The following is a 23,163-nucleotide window of genomic DNA, read 5'->3' as shown; positions in this document are numbered from 1 at the left end:
ATCCTCTGGACATGCACGTACGTAGGTGACTGTTGTGAGCTGTGTTCACAACTTGTTGCTGCAGCCCTCAAGTGGCCAAACAAAAGTTTATACAAATATTTTGACATTTTAGGAAATGCGCTTATTAGCTTTCTTGCTGAGAATTCGTTGAGAAGAAGACCAATTACCCTCTCATGTCTGTATGATGAATATGAAGCTGAAGCCAGCAGCCAGTTTGCTTAGATCAAAGACTGGAAACAGGGATAATCAGCTGCATGGCTCCGTCCAAAAGTAACAAAAGCTGCACACAAGCAATTCTGAAGATCACTAATTAACACAATATATCTTGTTTGATTACTGAAAAAAAAAGTGTAAAAAGGACATGTGGTTTCACAAGGTGGTGTGTATATTGCAGTAACTTCCTGAAGTCCTGCTGTCACCCTGTAAAACCACAACTTGTTTTTCCATTTCTATAGATTTATAGATTATAGGTTTTTCTATAGATGAAAGAAACCACATACAAAATATTAGTTAGGGAGTGGATTTTATTATGTTTGGACAGAGCCGGGCTACCTGTTTCCAGTCTTTATGCTCTATAGCCAAGATAACTGGCTTCTGGTGGACAGTCATTAACGTGATATCAACTAACTCTTGGAAATAAAGGGTTTAAGCGTATTTCCCCCAAAAATATTCCTTTAAAGGGTTCAGCAACATCTAGCTTGCAGATAGCAACTAACTGAACACCAATACCCTCACCCCCTCCTGTCCAAGCCTGTAGAGATCTACGGTGGCCTTCAGGGAACGTAGGCGACGTCAGCCACTGTGTGGTTTGTCTATTCTGGGCTACTGTAGAAAAATGGCAGGGGGATATGCTAAAATTTCTGTTGATTTTGTCAAGATTTGTTTTTACTTGTATCGTTTGCTTAAACGGCAACACATTTTAAATGTTGTCACCTGACAGCTTCCCTTTCAAAGACAAATAGAAGCACTCTGGGTAAGTAGGCAACATGGTGGATACAGTGTGGAAAAGTGAGCAGGCTGAATATCACAATGTTTGCAAATTCAAACCTGCTGAGATGCCGTGTCACATCATGACAAGTTTGCACTCTCCAAGCAAAGTAAAATCTCTCCCACTATATTCTGAGTATAAACAGTTTGAAAAGCTGCAAATTAGAAAAAAAAAGTAGCAATGGAAGGCAGAGATGAGTCCTTTTATGAGAGGCATCTCCATATGACATGCGACCACCAGTGTGTGCCATGAATAAATCATCCTGATCCGGGCAGAGAGAGTAAACACTTGTGTATCTTCACCTCAGATGCCTAGAGAGGCCTGTCAGACACAGTAGTTAACAAAGCCTACCTCCTCATCATCATGCAGACCATGTTTCAGCAGATCCAAGTCCAAACCTGACAAGTCCCCCCCTCCTCCTCCCCTACAACGCAGAAACTCACTCTGTTTCTCCAGGGTCGACTTAAAGAGAAGTTAAAGCGAGGACGGTAGCAGTGCTGCTAATATTTCCCCAGAGTCTCTGCTTCACTGAGTTATATTTAAAGACCGCCTGGATTGTCTTTGTAAATTAGGCAACGAGAGCTCTGGGATCAGCTGCCAATTTGTATCCACTGCGGAGAGAAACTCTTTGAGACCTCCATGATTTCATCTAATAACATGACTGCAAGCATGATCAAGCTCTTGCCGAGTGCATCATTGACTCCAAGCTTTCCCGATTCAAACTCTGCATTATCAGGCGCTTAATCGAGTCTAATGTGAGTGGTGATGGTAATGCTTGTTTCAGTATCACTTCATGAGAAAATGAGAAGGTATTTTTTAGAATATAGTTTTTTTTATTTATAATTTATAATTGGCAGATACAAAAAACTCTTGAACTGTATCCAAAGTGTGCAATAAATCACTGTTGATTCTTTTCCAAAAGAAAAATACAAAAAGACCATCTACTTTGGAAAGTTGACAACCAATGTAAACTGGAGTGAACTGGTAATTCTACAGAGGGTTTACTAATCGCTACTAATGCTCTTTTAACAGACTACAGTTGTTAACAAATTGCAGATCTGCTTTGCTCTCCCAAGTTGATAACCAAAGTCATTATGTGTACAAACATCTACATTGGTGACATTCTAGTTCCCCGTTGTTAAATACAAGAAAGGCAATCATATCCATAAGCAGCACAAATGTGTATAACACATTAAAATGAAATAAAAAGTTTTCAAATTGTACCAAGATGTTCATGTGAGAGAGGGTAAACAAAAAGGGAAGGGAGGGGTATTTTGAAACATTGTTGTAAACAATCACCTTCACTCACGGAGATGCACAAAAAAACAAAAACAGTTGGAGCTTGTTAAGTGCTAAACAGCTGTTATTAATTCAAAATGCTTCAGCAGTCTGAACAAGCATCAACCTCTGGAATCAAATGTTGAAGGCAATAATGCTTACTGATAAACTAAATAAGTATTTAGAAAAGTCACAGCAGCAACACCATATGAAACTGGTTCCTGCTTGTCAACGTCTGATGACAAATTAAAATGGAAATACAATTAAAAGAACATTGTATTAAAAAAAGAGTAACATTTTACTTTCACATTTTAACTGAAACACATACACACCCAAAAAAACAAAAGTCAAATGTACATCCAGGTTCTTGCCATGATCCCATTCCTTGACAGCCCATGAGCGTTAGCAGAGGCTTTGACATGATGCTGGTGCCTTACCCTTTGAATCCCACGGATATGACAAACACAAAACAATCTTGTTTTAATCTAAACAGTTATATGAACACATAAAGACAAATGCGTGACTGTATTTCTTTTTTAAAAACCGCCATCTGAAGGACAACTTTAGGAAGGAGAGGATCCAAGCATGTCAATGGAGAATATTCAAGTGCAAAAATGTGACAAATGTAGTTTTTATGATTCTCATGCTTTCTGAAACTGGTCTGCAGGCAGATTAAATGGATACCTCAAACAAGCGTACATTCCTTTTGTACAGCCCCATCCCCAGATGGCAAATGTCACAAAATAAAGTCACAGAAGGATTCTAGAAAGAAAAATACATTTCTTGTACACATAATGTCCAGCCAATGTTTGTGACAGAAAAACCTCCCTCTACACAGCCAAACACAAACCTTGATCCTTCATTCCTATACAACTCAATGCTTTTAAAATGCTAAGTCTTTAAACATGCAACACCATTCAAAGTTCCTATCTAATTTCTGCTGTGCTAGATTCATGGTAACTTCCTCAGACACCGACATTTCCAGCTAACTAGAACTAGAACTACACGCTAACGACCTACCAAAGATGTCCGAGAGACCATTTTCCAAATACTTTTAAGGACACTGATGTCAAAAAAGATGCTCATTCATAATGTGAAAACAATTCCCTGTCAAAGTATCCATATAAAGCACTTGCGTAGCATACTGTGTGCTATTCCCTTTACTCTGGCACAAACAGCCAAGTAGAAACAATCTGTGGGGTAGTGCAGCTCTGTGGGGACAACGTGAAGAAATGGCAAAAACCGTATGCTTTTTTTTACTCAGATGTCCTTGAAAACCATATGACACTGTTGATGTCAAGCAGCTGTGATGGAACTTTTGACGTATGCTGAAACCCTGGCATCAGTCCAAGATGGCAAAGAGGACTTAACCCTGGCTTTCCCAAATCCTTTTACCTAAGCTCACACCGTTTCTGGGATTCTTTGATCTGAGCCCAGCTCATTGCTGGCATTAAAAGACTAAGAAACAACCATTACTACATACAGACCTCGGTCAATTAACTAGCAGTCTCTTTCTCAGTTGTGGCTCAACTGAGGGCAATCTTAACTTATAACCAGCCTAAGGTAAATGCAATTGTGCATTACACATCCTTTTTCCCCAGAGTTGCACTTTAACAACACAGTCAAGCTCTTCCACATTTCCACCGTGACATTCTCTCTCATTTAGAGTAACTCCACAGCGCCCTTACTCAGACCGTCAAAAAGGCTTTGCTACATGCAGATACAAGCATTACAGATAGTGACAAAGTTGTTAGGCCTGAGCTGCGGTGCAGTTTTTGAAACATTCCTAATGCAGAAAGATTTAAAATTTAATGGTAGCATATTTCAAAAAGGTTTATACATCGTGATGCTGTTTCTAGAAAACAGCACATTCAAATCCAGCATTGTCAGTACCTTTAGACTTATACATTATATTATGGCTACATGCAGCCATACAATTGAAATTCTCTGACCAAACTGTTTCAACCCTCTACAGACTGGCACATTTTGGACATCTTTTGCAACAAAATGTTAATGTTGTGGACATGCTAAACCCTTGTGACTCTTGCTGTGATTTCTACGATTTTTTTGTTGTTTTTTGTTGCTGTGTAGTGCAAACATCCATGTATATTAACGACCATGTTTATATAACTGAAAGTAGGAAATATGACAAACTAAAAAAATGAAGCCTGCACTAGTCTAAGCATATTGAAGCACTAACGTATTTTTATTATGTAAGCTAAAACATGCTATGAGTTTGATCATACCTGAGGAAGAAACATCCACATATTGTTTGTAAATTGGTAAAAATCGGGCTAACATGAAAATCATAGGTCGGCTGTCATCACTTGTTATACAATGACGCCTAGCCTTGCTGTTTGACTTATTGCATAGTATGGATGCAGGATGGCCTAATTCTTAGTGCGGTCATGCTGATAAAAGATGGTGACCAATCTGACAAGAAATAAAAAGCAAAAGATTATCAAAATTGTCCAGTCTGCAGAAAGCTTGACACTTTAAAAACACAATTGTAGCAATGCCTTTATTATCTTTAAAATGTACAATTTCGTGGATAAGGATTAAAGGAATTTTCAAATTCAGAGTGGAATTAAAATTTTTTCTGCAGGCAAAACTTTAACCCAGATGGAATTTTTAAACCTGATCTACTTGCACAGCTGGATGTCACACTCAACCATGCATCCCAATGCAGGTCTAATGCCTGCACTTAGTGTCATCAACTAAAACAACTTGGCTGTATACCTCTTCTATATGTTTGCAATAGATTATGTGCTGGCCTATGTGTTTGGAAGTACAGCCCCCTAAACCAGCGAAAAAACCTATAACAGTGGAATGGAGGACTAAACAGTTACAGAGTCACCTGAACACAAATCAAGAGCCACCAGAACCAATCATCTCAAAACTGTGGTTGTCTGTAAACCTTGTTTAAATCTCTTAACTGAACACAAAAGTGCAATTTGCTACCACTGTCCTATCTGTGTCCTCAGTAGTGCTTCTCCTGCAGATAATCTTTCATCTTGTTAGGTAAGGGCAGTTTCTGGATCAGGTCTATCCTTGTGTATTGTCTAATGACAAAGCGACAAAGATACTGCAGGGAGCGCACTTGCATAAACCGAGATACTGGGTTGGTTAGTCTGACAGGGTAGGTTGCAGACCCTGGTAAGCGAGACCTGGAATAGCAAAAAGCTCCATTCTCTGAGTCTCTGATAGAGTGTTCGATTAAATCAACAATGGACGTATGTCCCTCCACATCAGGCTGCTCGTAGAAGCTGAAGCGTCCATTGGAGTGCTCAATGCGGGTGTGGAGGGTTTTGCCCTGTGACCTGAAACTCAGACTGAGCAGGTACCTATCGTCTGAGCTGTCTCTGACAAGGAACGAGCCGTCAGCCAAATTGACCAGCTTTTCCTCTGCCTCCCAGCGTGTGATGGGGCCCCAGTACCAGCCCTGCTTAGCCAGCTTCTTCAGTTCCTCTGTCAGACTGGTGACAACCATGGGCCCGCTACTCTGGACTGAATCATACACCCGGCTGACCCCAGGAGCTGAATTTGGGTCAAAGTTGAGGTGATGTCTTACCCTCTCAGCTACCTGGCTGTCCGAGGAGCTGAACCCTGAAAAAGTCCTTGGGATAAGTTCATTGCTGATCATGGGCGGCAGGAGTGGAGAGAGGGGAGGTGGGACCTCTACTCTAGAGCTTTGGAGCATCACACCAGCAGAACCGATGAGAAGACTATTAACTGAGGTTTCCATGAAGAGGTCCGGAGGCAACCCACTAACCAGTTCATGTTCCTCCTGTCCCTGGTCTGTGTGGAGGGACCCGCGGTCTGCTTCAGTCAAAACCTCCATAGGAGAGGAGCTGTCCAGGCAGAAGGAGTGGGACCCTTCTGGGTACATTCCCTCATCTAAAGGCATTGTGTACTGGATGTAGTCCTGGGGCGTCAACCCCAGCACCACAGGCACGTCATTTTCATCAATATTTAGATGCAGTTCCCCATTTTGTGGCTGCTGTAGATTCTTCAAGGATTCTGCTTGATCCTGAAACAGCCCTTCCATTTGAAAGTCATGAAATTCCTTCCGGACACCATTTAAATTGGGACTTGGGCTGGGAGAGTGAACCATGGCTTTAACTTTTACCTCCATCTTAATACATGCCTCGTCAGAGTTTACAGACCTCAGAGGCCACGGTGAGGGGCTATAGTGGTGACTCCGTAGGGATGCAGATCTAAGGGGCCTCTGGGCTTTCACCTCATTGAAGCTGATGGGCACAGAAGAGGATGAGAAGGTGTCATCATCATCCACTGAGCCTATGGCAGAGGAGCTGCCTTTCACTTTTGCCTTCTGCTTGGCAGACAGTCTCCTCTTTAGTGATCCCATTAGGCTCTCGCTCTTTGAGCGGCCCTTATTCTGGCCTCCTTTCTCCTCTTCACCACCAAGGTCGCAGCCAGAGAGCTCTTTGGTGTAGCAGCCCCCAAAAAGTGACTCTTCCTTAGAAAACTCTGTAGTCACTGAGGGCTGCTGGAGCATGACAAAATCTCCCTCCTCTTTGCCCTTTATGCTGAGGGACTTGCGGATGGTCTTAAGGCTTATCTTCTTCATTCTGACAGGCCCTCACAAGTGGGGGCATGGGTTTGCTTCTCCTGGTATCCTGATGAAAGTACTATCCACAGTGTCCTCCCATCAGGTCGCACAAAGTCATTCATACAGTGGAGCCATCAAACCCTGCAGAGAGAAAAACACACATAGCATATCATAATTGTTTGTTCCAAAGATTGTACATTATGTTCATAATGTAACATAAATATCAAATAAAACTTAAGATTTAATTTAACAACAGAATTACACATTATGGTCAGTTATTGCAGTTCCCAGTGATTTGGACAGTGAATATTTCATTGTTGCATCAACTCTAAAGGCTGCAATTTAGGATTACTTTTGACCGAGTTGTCTTTTCAGCTATAAACTATGTACTCCCAGCACAACTGATTCGAAATAAAACGATGACTAAGTGTTGACTGTCAGGTGTAATGTGATGGTTTTTACATCCATACTGGGTGAACCGTGTACAAATTAAGACCCCTCTGTACGCAGTTCCACATTGAAAGGGGCCATATTTGTTAGGCCTAAAAAAAAAGGATTATATTTAACATTTGTGTATATTTGTGTAGGCCTAACAAATGTGGTTCTGCGTACAGAAAGGTCTCAATTTGTACACGGTTCACCCAGTATTATACACAAATGTTAAATATAATCCTTTTTTTTTATTGACTGCTTGAAGTCTATGATCCACAGACATAACAAGATGCTTGGTATTTTCTAGGGCTGAGACTTTAATTACAGAAAAAATAACGCAACAACAGTAATACTGACGGTAATACTGAGTCCCTCCTAGGAGGGGACTGTCATTAGTTGATGGATCATTTGTTTCTGTATTTTTGAAAATATGGTTTTATATGTTTAACTGTTTATTTTATGCCAAGGATATTATTCTAAATATTTTTCCAATGTCAGGTTTCCACTTTTCTTAAATATACATTACTAAGAAGTTTTATTTTGTATAATATATTAAGTCATACATCAAAATCCATTTACATTGAAAAATGTTGCTAATTGTGTCAAATATTGATATGTGATTAATTCATTACAAAGCCTCTAATTAATTAGATTATTTTTTTAATCGTGTCCCACCACTAATATTTTCCTTAGGCATGATCTGCAAAGCTTGCGATGCTGCCACCTTTATGCCCTGAAAACTTCTTGGTTGTTTTGGCTAAATTGCGGCATTGTTGAATATGAACCATACAATAGGGGCTAGAGTTCACCTAGAAACAACCCTATAACTGAAATACAGCACTTCTACCACAAAGTCAATATTTTGTTTTAAAATCGACGTGCTAGGCTAAAGTGAAACAATAGAAAAAGAATAATAAACTTAATTTATAGAGCACCTTTCATAGAAAATAATGCAGCTCTCAAAGTGCTTTACATTAAATGCATAAAATGAGAAGACAACCGTTAAAAGCACTAAACATGAAACATGTATAAATTATATGTGGCACACAAGAAGAACAGCACTTACAGCATTGAAAAATAAAATAATAAATAAAAGAGAAAAATAACAATTAAATTGTTTTGAAAAATAAAGGAACTGAAGTGACAAGCACCCAACGGTAGCAGCAGCCAAAATGATTGAGCAAATAACACAACAAAAATGCCATAAAGGAATAAAATGTATTAAAATAGTGTCATTAGGTGTTTAAGACATGATGCAGGATGGTGTTAAAAAGGGTTTTGATGCGTCACTGTCCGAATATTCCCTGACCACACCACACAGTATTATCATCCTGATTGTATGAATTAATAAAAATCATTGCCTAGTCATCTGACAAACAACAACAACAACAACAACAACAGGCAACGGCAGTTCTGGCAAAGCAAGATTAAAACGTTATCTAGAGACATGAACCACTTAGGAGCACCTAAATAAAGCTGCTTGATAATCAAGACAGCTGCAATCTGATTACTCACCATTATAGGGCAGGAAAATGGTGACTCAGTTGGATGGGTCAAGTTCCTCTTCCACCACCTTTCATTTGATGCTGCGAAAAACAAAGCCAGCTTATTTGGGGTTCCAAGCTCTACACGTACGATTTACACTTAGTTTCATAAGTGGAGCCCATATGAACATGTATTTATATAAGCACACAAACTGTGTGTATAAATAAAGTCAACGTTAGTAAGATTTGTCCTGACCTGGCAAAGGCCTACAGACATAACAGCATGCATTTAGCTTAGCTACGCTTGTGAGTTTGCAGTGACACTATTCTTAAAGTGTCCGCTACCACGAAGTTACGATGTATATGGTAAATTAAACTTTAAATAGTAAGATGATAATAAACTAAAGAAGGTTATGCGATAGAGCGTGCCAATTTAACAGATGTTGGCTTACTTGTATGCTAACACCAAATAGCTAACAACCAGTTAACTAGTTTGTTAGCATATCTAGTTTCAAAGTACACATTTAAAAGAATTGTGCACATTATATAACCTTACCTGGGTTCTTCTGCTTGTCTTAAGAGGTGAAATAGCCCAGAGGTGTTGGCATCTGTCTCGTACAACATGAAAAGGGACGCTCCTTCACGATTGTTGGCTAATGTTAGCTCGGTTCATGTTAGCTCAAGTCAATCAGCTAGCTTTGTTAACGTTTACGGTCTAAAACATTACCGTTTCCTTCCCTTTTAGTACGCTTCTGCGCCCCACACCAAACTATAAAGCGTTTATGATGACGGGTTTGATTCTTCTCTAAACGTGCGGGTTTACATTTCCGACCTGAATGACACAATAAGGTGACATTTTTTTTCTTTCTAGGTTGGCTAACACTTTGTAGCTCACGGCCTCTTCCTTTCTTCCTTTGTTGCCTGTTGAATTGTGGGAGCACATTCAGATGCAGCGAATCACAGGCGCACAGAGAGCAGCTACAGCAAGTTTCTACATCCGAAAGGCAGAGGCAACCCAAACACACAGAAATCATGTGCATCATTTTAACTATGTTTACTAACTTCATAAATGTGGGGAATAAATTAAATGGTCTGAGAGGACTGTAATTTCATTTTTTGCATTTTGTATGTCATGCATATTGCAATTTTTGACAATAAAACTGACTTGACTTGACTTGAAATGTAAACAAACCAAGCATTTAAAAATAACATGACCTAATCTGCAAATACACTTTACATATAAAGCAGGTCAAGACCACACACTGACTTATTTATGATTTACAGAGACCCAACAATTCCTTCACGAATAATGTTACAATAATAATAATAATAATGATCTAATATTTATCCAGCCCTATAACTAACCAAACAACAACCGTGACATGCTGTGACTCTTGGTTGTGAATAATGTTTTGTACTTAATCATTTAGGGATTTGTAATCAGATCACTGAAAGGAAGTAGTTGCGAAGGGCAACTCACAGGCATGGAGCAAGGTGTTGCAAAAACTATGTATGCCCTGTTATCCTTTGCTGAAAAAGGATATTGTGTTAAGAAATAAATGACACTTAAAGACACATGGCCTAAATCAGTGGCTGACACAAATGAAATATTTCTTGTCTTCTCACTGAATACCAGTACATGAAAATTTACATCATAAATAGAAATGAATGTGTTGCACGGTGGAAAAAGAGCTTTAAAAATGAAAAAGCTGGAGATATAGTCAAACTTGGAACGGGGTGTAGCCTTAATGCTGGAGAAAGTTGCCTGTTCAGTTCACTAATCATAGGAGCGACACAAACCAGCACCCAGTGCCACCTCACATTATTGGATATGCAGTCCCTGAAATAATTTACATTTGTACAAATGACTACAGATGATTCGTACTAAGATGCTGCTACACTCTCCCAGACAGTGTTTAAAATGCATGATCCAAATGATTTGAACTTTTCATAAGAAGATTTAATGTGACATGGCTGGCATGTCTAATAAATTGTCTATTTTTTTTTTTCTTATTTTACCTAAATTACCAATATGTATTCCAGTCTTCCAGAGCTTCTTGGCTGTTTTTGTAGAGGCATGTGTTACTGAAATCAGATATTTTCAATATTAATTCATTTGTTCATTCATCCAGTATTTTATTAGTTTTATTCAACCAAATCCTGTATCTATATACAGCTGTTTCTTATGGAGATACTCAGAAATAGCCATTAAAGCTAATGACTGAAACAATTGTATTTGTGGTAGGTTACAGTAAATACTGGTTAGCTTGTTTGCTTGCTATTTACACCATGGAATTTCTATACAGTACGGTGCAATAACCAGCAGTTAATTTTCCACTACAGATATCAGATGTATATACATCAACAATTACACTTTTTCCCATAAAGCTAGATGTACATAGCCTTTATGCAGGATGGTCTTTCTAATTTGTATTCCAGAAACATCAAGTTGGCTCTGCAAGTATTTGATAGAGCAACTAAAACTTGAACTCTGAAGTGATACATTGGTTGCCTAATTAGTGTCAGTATTGATTGTGTTTACCACTGCCAGGCTAATTTGGTCCATATACTGAACATTACATTGTTTTTCCACACTGTCAAGTGTATGGCAGTCCTTCCCCAAACTGCTTAGGGCAGCTATGTGCAGACAGCTTCTATGCAAAGACTCTAATTACCAGGCCCTATTAGGGTTGATCAGGCTGCCTTCACTTGATGTGTTGGCACAGGGAGGGCTGGCGTAGAGGAAGGAGGGGTGGCAGCACTTAGATATAGAACCAAGGACAGTAGTGGGAAGCGAAGATCCAATGTTTTTACAAGCTAAATTAGACCTGACAAACAAACTTTACTCTGGTGGATATTTGTTGCCAGACAGGAAAAACAAGCAAGTATTCATTTGTGGGCATTACCCAAAACTGTTTTGTAATGACAGGATAAACATATCAAATAGTTACTAATACCAGACTGTTTATTTACATTTATTCAAGGTCCCATATAATGCTAATTTTCAGGTCTGTTTATTTGCTTTAATATTCAAAAAACACATTATTTTTCAGAATGTCTCAGTATACCTGTATTCACCCTGAAACCCTTCGCTTTAGTGCCTGTCTCTTTGAGACGCCTTCCCTAAAAAGCCCAGTCTGCTCTGATTGGTCAGCGTTTCTAGGTCTTCTGCATCTGCGCTCTCAGCGTCTCTGCACCGTCATTGCAGCTGGGCTAGGACTTGAACAGCACTGTAGCATAACTTTCTACCTATGTATGTGACATCGCAACCGTACAGAAGTCCTGATGGCTCTTTTAAAGGCACTGTTTTTTGATACAGGCCTTTATCTGTGGATTAAGCATTTTGATACTTCCACAGTTTATGTAACACCTTTATAATCAAAAAGCTTGATAGCAATTGAGTGTCTGCAGAGAACAACATATGAGGCTCCTCTCTCTTTCTTCTCTCTCTCTCTGTCTTTACAGCAGCCAGAATGCAGTGCTCACTCTCAGTACTGGACCAATGTAAACAAAAAAGTTGTTGCCATAAGTCACTTACACAGAAACACATGGGGAAATAGGGTTCAGGTTAAAAAATAACGAAATGCCCCTTTAATGAGATACCTCCACATGAGCGTACGTAAGCTCCTCGTGTTTCATCTTAATTTCACATGAACGCTGCATCAGCCATAAATTATTTGCACAATATATCTGTTCCTGCTTCAGTTTGACTCAGTCTTTTGACTTGACTCTTTTGCAGATGGGGGATTGTTGGGGGCCCCTGGATGCCCACGCTCATATCCTCACTTGCAGCAGAGCGGAAGACAGCAGGCATGTCAAACAGTGACAGGGCCAGTGGGATCACTTGGGCTTTGTTTCAGGGATGACTGTGAAATAACATGGGCAAGCCTCAAAATACAGTCAGTTACAGTTCATTTATTCATTTTCCTCTTCTTGTTGTAGCAATACTTAAAAATTCAATGAGTGCCCAAAGGCTGAAATAGTCCTCCGTATCACTTTTTGCGTCAGGTAATTCAAATATAGTGCATTAATTACACCATCTGCATCCACATGTAATGTAATGACTCAGCTATAAAGACTTGAGCTCAGTCCAAACTACTGCCTGGTTAAAACAATCCAGTAATTGCTCATGTGTGTTTATGTTCTTCGGGTCTGTTATAACATCACCCTTGATTCCACATTATTAATTCTGGAAGTACCTCACAACTCATGTGTTTTGTCGACATATGGGGGGCTGAATTTTGTACAGCTACAATAAGGATGTGATTAATCAGCGAATTTGACCTTGTTTCATGCATCAATTGCTCATAAGGGCAACAATAAATCTTTTTGCCCAGCAGCCCTTGTGAAACATTTGGTCACAGACTTATTGTACATGGTTTTACTTCAGCTTGCTCACATATGAATTTACACTGACTTTTGTCTTTGAATGTGCAAACAGGAACTGTATGAAAATTATTAGTGGGAGAAGGGAATCAGAAAAGGGGGAGGGTTATGTATTTTTTCTCTTTGCTAAGGAGTAGATTGGCTTCTTTTTTTTAAATTTTGCTCCATGTTTTAAGCTTGTGGAAAATCTATAAATTTATACAATTGTTTTTAATATGCAATACGTAGTCTCTATACTCATTATCTCCTAAATTAAATGTAGTATAGTGCTCCATGACTTCTTTCCAGGTTGGCTAATGTGGTCAGGCACATGATGACTCATGATGATCAGCTTTAACTATGGTGAGAGTCCAGACACTGACATGCTTTGAGAGTAAATCTGGCTCCAAAGTATTTAAATTGAGGATTTCCAGACAAAGATCAGGCTTACATTCATCTTGAGGTGATTTCTGGCATATGAGTAATTCATCAATGTATGAATGTAATTTATAAAGGAATGGCATATTTTTAGTATGATTTACAATGTTATACTTGCTGATACTGCTTAAATGTTTAAAAACACAGGTAGGCTAATGATTGTAAGTGCAAAGTACAAAATATTCATTTAAACTTAATGTGTAGGCTACTAGATTAGAGTCAAGAAAGGTTTATAAGGCATATAAGTGTAAACTGTTGTATATTGTATATAGTATATTTTCTATTCTTATTTTTTATTTTTATCCTCCAATTTATTTTTAATTATCTTTGTTTACCTTATGTAAACTAAGGGTCTGTGTTGTCTGTGTCTGTGTTGTAAGCTACTGCTCACGTGAATTTCCCCGCTGTGGGATCAATAAAGTCTATTCTATTCTATTCTATTCTATATGAATATAGGGATAATGGCAGTTTTTCAGACATAAGGGAAACATCTATAAAGACAGACAGGGATGAAAGTTGTATGCCTTCCCCCGTGTTTCTGTCTGCAGCCTGTGCTAGTCCAAGATACACAGTGGTTGTCAAATAGAAATAATGGTATGTATGCAGTGTTTTAAGCAAACTCAACAGCTATTGAAATCTCCTACTCTGACCTAGGGCGAGGATTTCTTTCCCCACCAGGCAAAGAAGACCACGTCAGCTGTTGTTGGATGTCAGAACTCTCACTCTGTATTCACATTGTAGAAAAGTAAAAGATAAATAAATATATATATATATATATCATCACAACTGAATCCTATATACTGTACCAGACCTTGGACACACTATAATACATTTTTAACTTCCTCAGGTCAATGGACCCTTTTGCAAGTTCATCAATATGACTCATGTTGCAGACAAGCTCTTTTGCACAAAACTTTGTTTTAAATTCTAGTCAAAGTGGAAATGTTTCTAAACATAACAAACATTTCACACAAAGGTATAAGGATGTGATGTGTGATAATTTTCCATTCTTCCAAGGATCTCAAATTTTTAAAAATGGCTCATTATGCAGAAAATACGATACATGAAGCTCTGGGACAAGGAAAGATATGTGATGTATCTAAAATAGAAGTTACTTAAAGGTCCCATATTGTAAAAAGTGAGACTTCTATGTCTTTTTTAAATTATAAAGCAAGTTGAAGTGTAAAAGTATCAAAATGATCAATCCATAGAGAGGTCACAACTATACTATATATAGGTAGAAAGCGCCGCCACAAGGCAGTTACAGTCATTTCCCAGCTGCAATGATGGTGCAGAGATGCCGAGAATGCAGAGCAGAGAGGGGGGCTTAAAGAGACAGGCACTAAAATGAACTGTTTCAGACAGAGGGTGAATACAGGTATATTAAGACAGACAGTATGAGAAAAGCAATGTGTTTTTTGAACATTAAAGCATGTAAACATGTTCGAAAATAAAAGAATGAAGCTGAAAATGATCATGATGTTTCACCTCTAAGGAAAATACTTTTGTACTAAATGTACCTATATCTGCAAAAGTAAAACTGTCATGAATTCTGTAAAGCACAAATGATCTTTTTTCTTCCCCCTTAAACTAGGTGACAGAAGAATATACAGTACAAAGTCAAATTATTATGAGCATAAATCCCTCCAGAGTTCTTAAAAGCTGTATCATTACATCATTATCATATCAAATTATCATTTGCTAAGTTTGTTAATTATCACCCTGTCGGCTGATCATGTCTACATCACATCTCAAGTGTGGAGTATTGTGCAATTGGATTAACACACAGAGTATGAACGTAATTTATGCTTGCACTTTTGTTAAGTGGCAATGCACATCAACTTTGATTTTTGAGAACATCAGTGTTTGAGAAGATTAATTTAATGACAAGATAATGCGGCTGCTGTCAAAACTTCTTTCCGTATTTAAGCAATGCAATAGCCTTCAATGATTATGAAACATGCCTTGAAACACTGATGATCCTGGCAAGAGAAATTGCTTCAGCATGTTAACATAACACTTCAAAACATCAAATGAGAGAAATATGCCACACATTGGCACATCAGAAATGTCAGGTCACAAACAATGTTGACAGAGGGGTTCACCTAGAGACCTTTTGTAAGAAGCACAGTCTTATCAGTTGTGCTCTATTGCACATGTTAGAAGGTTCTTGCCAAAGAGATATTAAGTCATTTCCCTAAAAAGGTCAGAGGTCTGTGGCGAAGGAATAATGCAGTATTTGTCATTAGAACATTATTATTACAATATTTACAACAATCATAGGCCCTTTGGTTGGTTCTGTAACTGTTGTTGGTTGTCTTTGTTTGGCAGATTTCTGCAATGTGTGTTACTGTATCTTTGGATTTTCTTTGCTGCATGTTGGTTTTTAAAGTGTTGATTAGCATATCTCCCTGGAAATGCTGCACTGTTCATGTTAGTGTTTATGACGTTTTATAAGAATCATTTTCTGACATCTGTGCTTACATTATTGTATCTACACACTCACTATGGAAATGTTTTGTGGAAGTTCACCACTGACTCTGTTGTGGCTTAATTCAGTTTGTTTGCACTTTTTGTTCTTCTTTAATTGTATGGTGGGTGGCGACCATATCTTATATATGTGCATACTGCCACTGCAATAAAAGCTATCCAAATTACTTTACATTATAAACAATATTTTTGTTTACAAAAAAAAAAAAAAAAAAAAAAAGGGAGCAAAACAGCAAAAAAACAAACATATATATATATTCATCCATTAAATTCTTCAAAAAAATCCTGAACTAGCTCCTTCTGTTTGGCTCCTTTTCCTTTCTGGCTCGTTTGTCCCTACCCGGTTGTGTCCGTTGTAGCTCTTGAACGCACCCTGATCCTCTACAGGAAGTGGACTGACGCTGGCGCGGTTGTTGAAAACAGACCCGGGCAGACGTCGTTGGCAGGTTCACCGGCAGACAACCACAGTGAACTGACAAGCGTCGACCGTTGATGGAGCTTTTTTAGCTGTTTTTTTTTTCCACGGGGGAGACGCGACACATTGAATATGGAGTTATCTCCTCTCATAAAGAAAATAGGTAGGCTAACTCACTAACTTAGACAAGCAAATGTAACCTAGGAGGCTGACTTTACCTGAAGTGTTAACGAACGCCTGCTAACGTTAGCTAACAATAGAATCCCTCTCTAGGTGTACCTAGGTAAACACGTAACCCTAACTGTAGTTTGCAGACTTGATTAACGTTAACACTTAGCCAGTAAAACTTTTCTGAAGTTCCACCCAAAGTTGGCTGACGTAGCTAAAAACAAAACCGTCGCTAACTCTGCTATAATTCAATTTTATTTACACACCCACACACACACACCCAAGGATGCAAGCAACCACAGAATTAACAGTAACTGTAATAACATAGTAGTGTCTTTTCTCAACTTAATACTTGGTGTTTCTGCAAACTTTAGGCCACTCTTTGGTGGAGATAAGAGTTCGAGCATTGAGGAGCATCATGTGTAAGCTGGACCATTCCCTGATTTCCGTCTCTGACATTGTCCAAGAAAAGATGCTGTTTGTGTATCTTCTTGAATGGTTCAATTTTCCCGAGGTGCCAATGCAGGAAGAGGTCCTGGAGTTGCTCTCAACTATATCAAAGGTAGATACAGTTCTACTTCAATAATAGATACATTACTGTTTGAGTCCTCTGGCAGGCAGTGGCTAGAGAGGAGCAGTCTACCACCTGTTAAAATAGATACACTTTAAAGATTCTCATTTTCAGGTCCATAGTTGTATTTCGTGATTCTACTAGAACATGGAAATCTAAGTTTTTACAATACAGGACCTATGCATGTAAATTCTAAGGTTTGCTGAATCAGTGACTTCTTTTAAATCACCTCTTAAAACACATTTTATAGAGTGGCTTTTTAATTGTAGTTTATATATATATATATATATATATATTTATTTATTTATCTTTACTTTATTCTCTTTTTGCTGTCTTTTTACCTTATTATCTTCACTTTCTTTTTTTAATATTCAGTTGTCGTTTTTACTGTTTGTTAAAAGTGTCCTATTCTTTCTCCTGCTCTGTTGATGTGTATATGCATATGTATAATGATTTGTATGTGTATTTGCATTGTGCTTTTGTTCTGTCTGTCAAAGCGCTTTTTAAACTTCTGTTCTTAAAGGGTCTTTACATTTGTTTTCATTATTTTTATTATTATTATTATAATTATTTTGTTTTTGGCTTCAGCCTTATTTGACAAGGCTAACCAGACCATAACCAGTTAATTGAAGTAGAATCTATGTCTAATGTTATACAGTTTTGTGGCAGGTTTTCCTCCACCTCACAAACACAATGTACTGAATTATTAGCAGGGACTAATGCAGTTTGAATTGCCCGGTGACATTTAGATGCCAATTGTTTTGCTACATCTACAGTACACTTAACTATAGATTTTTAATTTCATGCCTATTTATTTTGTCATTTTGTCTTCCAAGCATCCTAGCGCAGCCCAGATGCTAAGAGACGTTGGGGCGGTGGACTTCCTCACTCAACTGTCTCCTAATGTGGAACCCAGACTGCGAGCTGTCATCGATGGAACCCTGGACCAGCTGTTCCAGCTACCTGAGCTACTCCCTAGTCATATAATGGTCTACTCGCATGGACAGCATACCACAACTCCAACAGGTGTTGCAAGTTAAAGCCAAATGTTTTTCTTTGTTTTGATTCTGTCTTCTACAAATCACTTGCATTACACTGATCTTATAACAGTTTGATCAAATGCTTGCAGTATGTGAAATCATATTTGAACAAATGTGGTGTCTCTGCTGTAGCACCTGCAGTTGTTCCACCTGAAGAGCTTTTTCCTGAAATGGGCTATTTCCACAAGAGCATGCAGAGCCATGCAAATGTAGCACCTCAGAAGATAGCAGGTACCAGTATTATACTGGGTCTCGTCTTAAATGTTCCTTGTACTTTTGTCTAAAGGCTGCACATGATGTTTTCTCTATAACCTACTAGTTTTACATGTTTTATCCCTCTGTGTTGCACAGTGCATGAATCTGTGAGATGTCTCAAGTTTTCTGTGTTTCCATGGCTGACTTTGACAAACACAGACAGACACATACTTTCATCCAATGAGAGGTGAGAGACTGATGTGTGCAACAAATTATATGCATAATTGAAATGCAGTGTGAAATTGACTTAGTGTTGATCTAATCCTGGAAACAATTGATGAAAGAACAAGTTAACCAGACTAGCATCCTGTGCCAACGTTTGGTATTTGACAAAATATACACTGCATAGATTTTATTTAGCTGTTTTTCCTTTTCTAAATGTTTTGTGTCTAATCAACCTAATATTGTCATTTAATGATGTTGAATTACTGAGTATTAAACATTTCTTCTTTCATTTTTTTGGAAACAGTTCCCTAAGGAGCAGCAACCCCAACTTGGTGCGGACCACGTGTGAGCTTCTGTGTGATGTCATTATGCAAGACTTTCCTGCTGAGATTTTCCTGCAAAGGCCCAGTATTGTAAAGGTATTATTTCATAACAATGTTCTTGCACTGACATTAGTATTGTAAATGATATATTTTTAGCTGTACTGGTATATTTTAGAAATATAATATATTATACATTCAAACCAAAATGCCGTCAGACATAAAGTGGGCTGTAGTGGAAGAGGAAGTCTTCGAAAGCCCTAAATATTGGCTGTTGCCCCCAGAGGTGAAATTGTTGTCAGACTGATAGCCGATGGGTTCCGAGATTGTGTTAACATTTAAGGGGTTGGGGGGGTGTCAAAACCACCAGACTTCAGACAAAAACAAGACAAAAACAGTAATATTAGCTCACAGAATACAGTTCTATCATTTTTGCTTAACAGCATCTAGGACTTTTGTTAGTCTCAATTCTCATGCTTTATGACAAAAGCCTGTATAACAGTGTCTTGAAAAATGGGGGTTTGTTGCTACTGACCCTCAAACCTCTTAATGCTTGATGCAACATAATTTTCCAAAGAGACAAAAAAGAATTCCTGGGCTTCTATATTTTATGCTGGTTCTTGATCAACTACTCATGTTCAAGTATTCTTGTTTGTTCACATCAAGTCATTAGATAATGGGCATTGTTTTCGCTGGCTAGCCTGGCCATCCCATAATGGAATTTATGGGATGGTCACTGAAGCCACTGTCGAAATAATAACCTGTCAAATGGTATCCTTGAACAAAACGCCAATTTATAAATCTGTGTCCCTGATCCGGTTGTGGAGGCCTCTGGAGGCTTACCTTGCTTGAGCAGGCACTAGATTGCTGTGAGGATGTAGTTTGGTCATGATGTACCTTTTGCAGGGTTTGAAAGTCCTTGGTGGGGTCATGTTTTGAATTCTTTCATCTTTAAGCCTCCTTGAATATCAGAGATAAAACTGTAAAACTTGTTTAACTTGTCTGCAGGCACTCAAACAGTCCTTTTCCTGGTCTTGTTGGAGGAATCTAAACTGTTCTATGTTGCAAATGAAAAGGTCAATGTGGCACAGTTGTGTCAAGTTACTGAGTATTGCAACTGAATTTAGATGGGGCTGACTGAAAAATCTGTGAACCCCATCTTTTTTTTTTTTACATTCCAGAGATATGCTCTCTTCCATTTCTGTAAAAGAAGGAGAAGAAAAAAAAGCACTTTTGATGTATCTGCCAGTATCATGTTGGTAACAAAGTCCATCTGTTATCTGAGCTCTTTGTTTTATTGGCAAAGACAGAGTGTTGGAGGAGACATCATTATGCCCCAATGAGCCACTGTGAACATGACTATTTTGTTAATAAAGTGGTGCATTACAGTATGTTACATTGGTCTCAAGGCAGTATTAGCATGTCACCCAGCAATCTCATCATCAGAAATCAATCTTTGTGGGAAAGTACTCTTCTCTTCTTGTGGCTTTACTTGGCTCTGCTTTGAGTTACAAGAGCTATTAAGCTAAATTAAAAGACCTGGATTTAGAGACATGACATCATTAGCTGCAGAGGGTAGGGAATCTCAATGTGGAGCAAATTGTTACTTCAATAATTCAATTCCACTTGCCCTTTTTATTTAGTAAACTTTATTACAGCTATTTTATCACTGTCTGAGCTCAGATACTGTCTTTTTACATAGTCTTAGCTTGGGCCCTGTTTTTTTCTGTTTGTAAGCTGAGCCATAAACTAGTATATTTGCCCAATTCAATTAATATTCAAATTGGATGTTACTGGTTGTTAATTATGTCTTTAGAAAACCTTTCCATAACCCAGATCCACAGTACTAATACTGCTGTGATATCCCCTTCTATTTACAGAGCCTTCTGTCCCTGTTGACGCTGGGTTCGGGTAAAGGTGAGGCAAGTCACCTCCACTTGCAGGCTCTTTCCTGCCTGCGGCAGCTTTGTGTAGGGCTGAGAAGGAGACTACGCTTTCATCAAGATCCAAGCTTCTACTCTACAAAGCAAGGTAGCACACCTTATTGTGACAGCTGGTGATTAGTAGATTTTGGATGCCTATTGTGTTAGTTTACATGTGTTCCTTCATTATAGAATACATTTTTCAACAAACGTATTATTTTTTTGCAATGATGCACTGGATTTTGAATCATATACCCAACATGACCATTTCCTAACAACACAAATTTGAATTGATTTAGTTGAAATAGATGTAACAGATATTGCTATCTCATACTAATTATTTTTTTTACAATACAGAATTTGTTAGCAATACTACCTTAAAGGTTCCTACTGGAACATTTTTACAGGATTTAATGTTCAAAAATAATTTCTCATACTGAGAGAAATGTCTGAATATACTGCCTCCTGAAAAAGCCCACTCTGCACTAATTGGTCAATGTTTCTGCTTCTTCTGCATCTGCACTCTTGGTGTCTCTACACTGTCATTATAGGTGGGGAACTACCTATATATAGTTTAGCTGTGACAAGACAACTGTACAAAAGCCCTACTTGTTTAAAGGCACAGTTTTTATATAGCACCTCTTCCTGCTATATAATTAAAAAGAACGAGGAAATCTCTCTCTTATATGTACATGGGACCTTTTATCGTGTCTTTGATTCATCATACAGGGTTTATGTGCCACCAGTGTAAGCATGTCCTTTTTTTTTTCTTTTTTTTGTGGTTGTGTAGACCCAGTCTCCCAGAATTCATCCTTTTCCCACTCCCAGGAGGTGCAGGGGACCCAGCGTTCCCAGGCCTCATCTCCGGGGGTAGAGTGCTCTCCTCGGCCCTCTGTGGTAGGGCGCACAGGCCAGAGAGCCAGGGGAGATGGTCAAGACGGAGATGCAGCTTCCACCAGGCATGTTTGTGTGTGTGTGTGTGTGTGTGTGTGTAGGCAACTCCACATTAATATGTAACTGTGCATTCTGAACAGATGCTGAAGAAGATCGCAGAAGAAAAAAATGCATCACTATGGATAGCTGTTCTTCTGTCTTAGATATTTATCTTTTGCATGTCTTTAGCAAGCGCATTGGCAGTGGGAGAGGAGATTCACTCAGTTTGGCTTCTGTCACACTTCTGAGGCACAAATGGTGCCTGTCTACTTGCTTGTAGAAATAAACAGTTTGAAAAGATTTGCTTGAAATGATTAAGCATAATTGTCAATTCTGTTCATCACAATGTACACTTAACAAGAGAGTCTTGTACTTTTTGGGGGGAAAATTGTGGTTTTTCTGTGACTTTGTTTATCATAAAATTGCTGGTGACACCAGCATTCGGCACACTAAAATAAAAAGGACGTGAGAAAGACTGTTTGTATTATTATTTTTAAATATGAATAACACCAGGAGCCCTCTAGCGGCTGGTCTACAGTGTTTAAAAATCAGCTCTGATTCCATTGATGGCAGTTTTTATGATCCATCCCTACAGCTCATGCGTCACTCCTTGCATTTGAGTGGTCCAAGTACAGATCATGAATTTACATCTGTCTTTCTCTCTTTTGTGATTCATCCAGTGGCAGCTCACACCGAGGTGGAGCAGCATTCCCGGCCCCCAGGCAGACACCCCAGTCACCTGCAGATGTGGCCCACTTGGAGCTTCCTGACCTGGGTGTAGAAGATGTCCTGGAGCTGCAGTTAAAGCAGTTCACATTGGCTCAGTTCACTGTTGCCACCATTGAACATGCCATACCACTGCTTAAAGCAGGTAGGAGTCATTGTTGTCTTCTATGTAGAGAGGGGAAAGGGACATTTTGTAAATTATATAAAAAGTTACAACCATTGCTACTATACTGATATTACACATCAACTGTCTCACTACATTGAGTGTATCCTATCATTATTTGAGCTTGACAAAAAATATCTCCCTTGCTTTTCATTAGTTTCTCTCCTCCTATCTGTTGTTTCAGAAGGTTCGCATGTGTTCCATTGTGTTCTGGAGCTGCTGTGCGACACCGTCCTCCTGCTTGGGGAAAGTGTTTCTGAGCTGGTCTGGGACGATCGCAGCCTGGTGGGGATGGAGCTGGCAAGTCAAAACACAATTCATGACAGCCTCTTATGTAGATAAATGGATACACTTCACTGAAAGGGGGAACTGGGTTGGCCACCAGACAGTTTGCCACAGACACACAGGCATACGGTACACAACTGTCAAGAAGAACT

General features: G+C 38.8%; 2 protein-coding genes across 2 annotated transcripts in view; one reads left to right on the top strand and one right to left on the bottom strand.

Annotated features, from left to right (window-relative positions):
* Positions 1-1,916: 1,916 nt before the first annotated feature.
* socs6a (suppressor of cytokine signaling 6a) lies at positions 1,917-9,657 on the bottom strand. The gene is made up of 3 exons (XM_083935875.1): positions 9,312-9,657; positions 8,787-8,857; positions 1,917-6,980 (listed from the first exon to the last, which is right to left on the bottom strand). Exon 3 carries the CDS (start codon positions 6,855-6,857, stop codon positions 5,247-5,249), a length of 1,611 nt encoding a protein of 536 aa, XP_083792001.1. The 5' UTR covers positions 6,858-6,980; positions 8,787-8,857; positions 9,312-9,657; the 3' UTR covers positions 1,917-5,246.
* Positions 9,658-16,525: 6,868 nt separating this feature from the next.
* The window catches only part of rttn (rotatin), a gene marked incomplete at its 3' end in the record, with an annotated part of 33,741 nt that continues 27,103 nt past the window's right edge, over positions 16,526-23,163 (top strand). The window contains exons 1-10 of the mRNA XM_083935972.1: positions 16,526-16,626; positions 17,006-17,193; positions 18,039-18,228; positions 18,384-18,473; positions 18,594-18,684; positions 18,967-19,081; positions 20,863-21,013; positions 21,695-21,875; positions 22,518-22,708; positions 22,911-23,026. Of these exons, the coding sequence (XP_083792098.1) occupies positions 16,596-16,626; positions 17,006-17,193; positions 18,039-18,228; positions 18,384-18,473; positions 18,594-18,684; positions 18,967-19,081; positions 20,863-21,013; positions 21,695-21,875; positions 22,518-22,708; positions 22,911-23,026 (1,344 nt within the window). The 5' untranslated portion in view covers positions 16,526-16,595. The remainder of the gene's footprint in view (positions 16,627-17,005; positions 17,194-18,038; positions 18,229-18,383; positions 18,474-18,593; positions 18,685-18,966; positions 19,082-20,862; positions 21,014-21,694; positions 21,876-22,517; positions 22,709-22,910; positions 23,027-23,163) is intronic.

This window comes from Echiichthys vipera, assembly GCF_963691815.1.
Source record: "Echiichthys vipera genome assembly, chromosome: 21".
In the NCBI taxonomy this organism is placed as follows: Eukaryota; Metazoa; Chordata; class Actinopteri; order Perciformes; family Trachinidae; genus Echiichthys; species Echiichthys vipera.
The sequence above is the reverse complement of the archived record's forward strand: the minus strand, read 5'-3'. Positions and strand labels throughout refer to the sequence as shown.

Coding starts and splice junctions, on each gene's coding strand:
- socs6a (XM_083935875.1), bottom strand. CDS start 6,857: ATGAAGAAGATAAGCCTTAAGACCATCCGCAAGTCCCTCAGCATAAAG.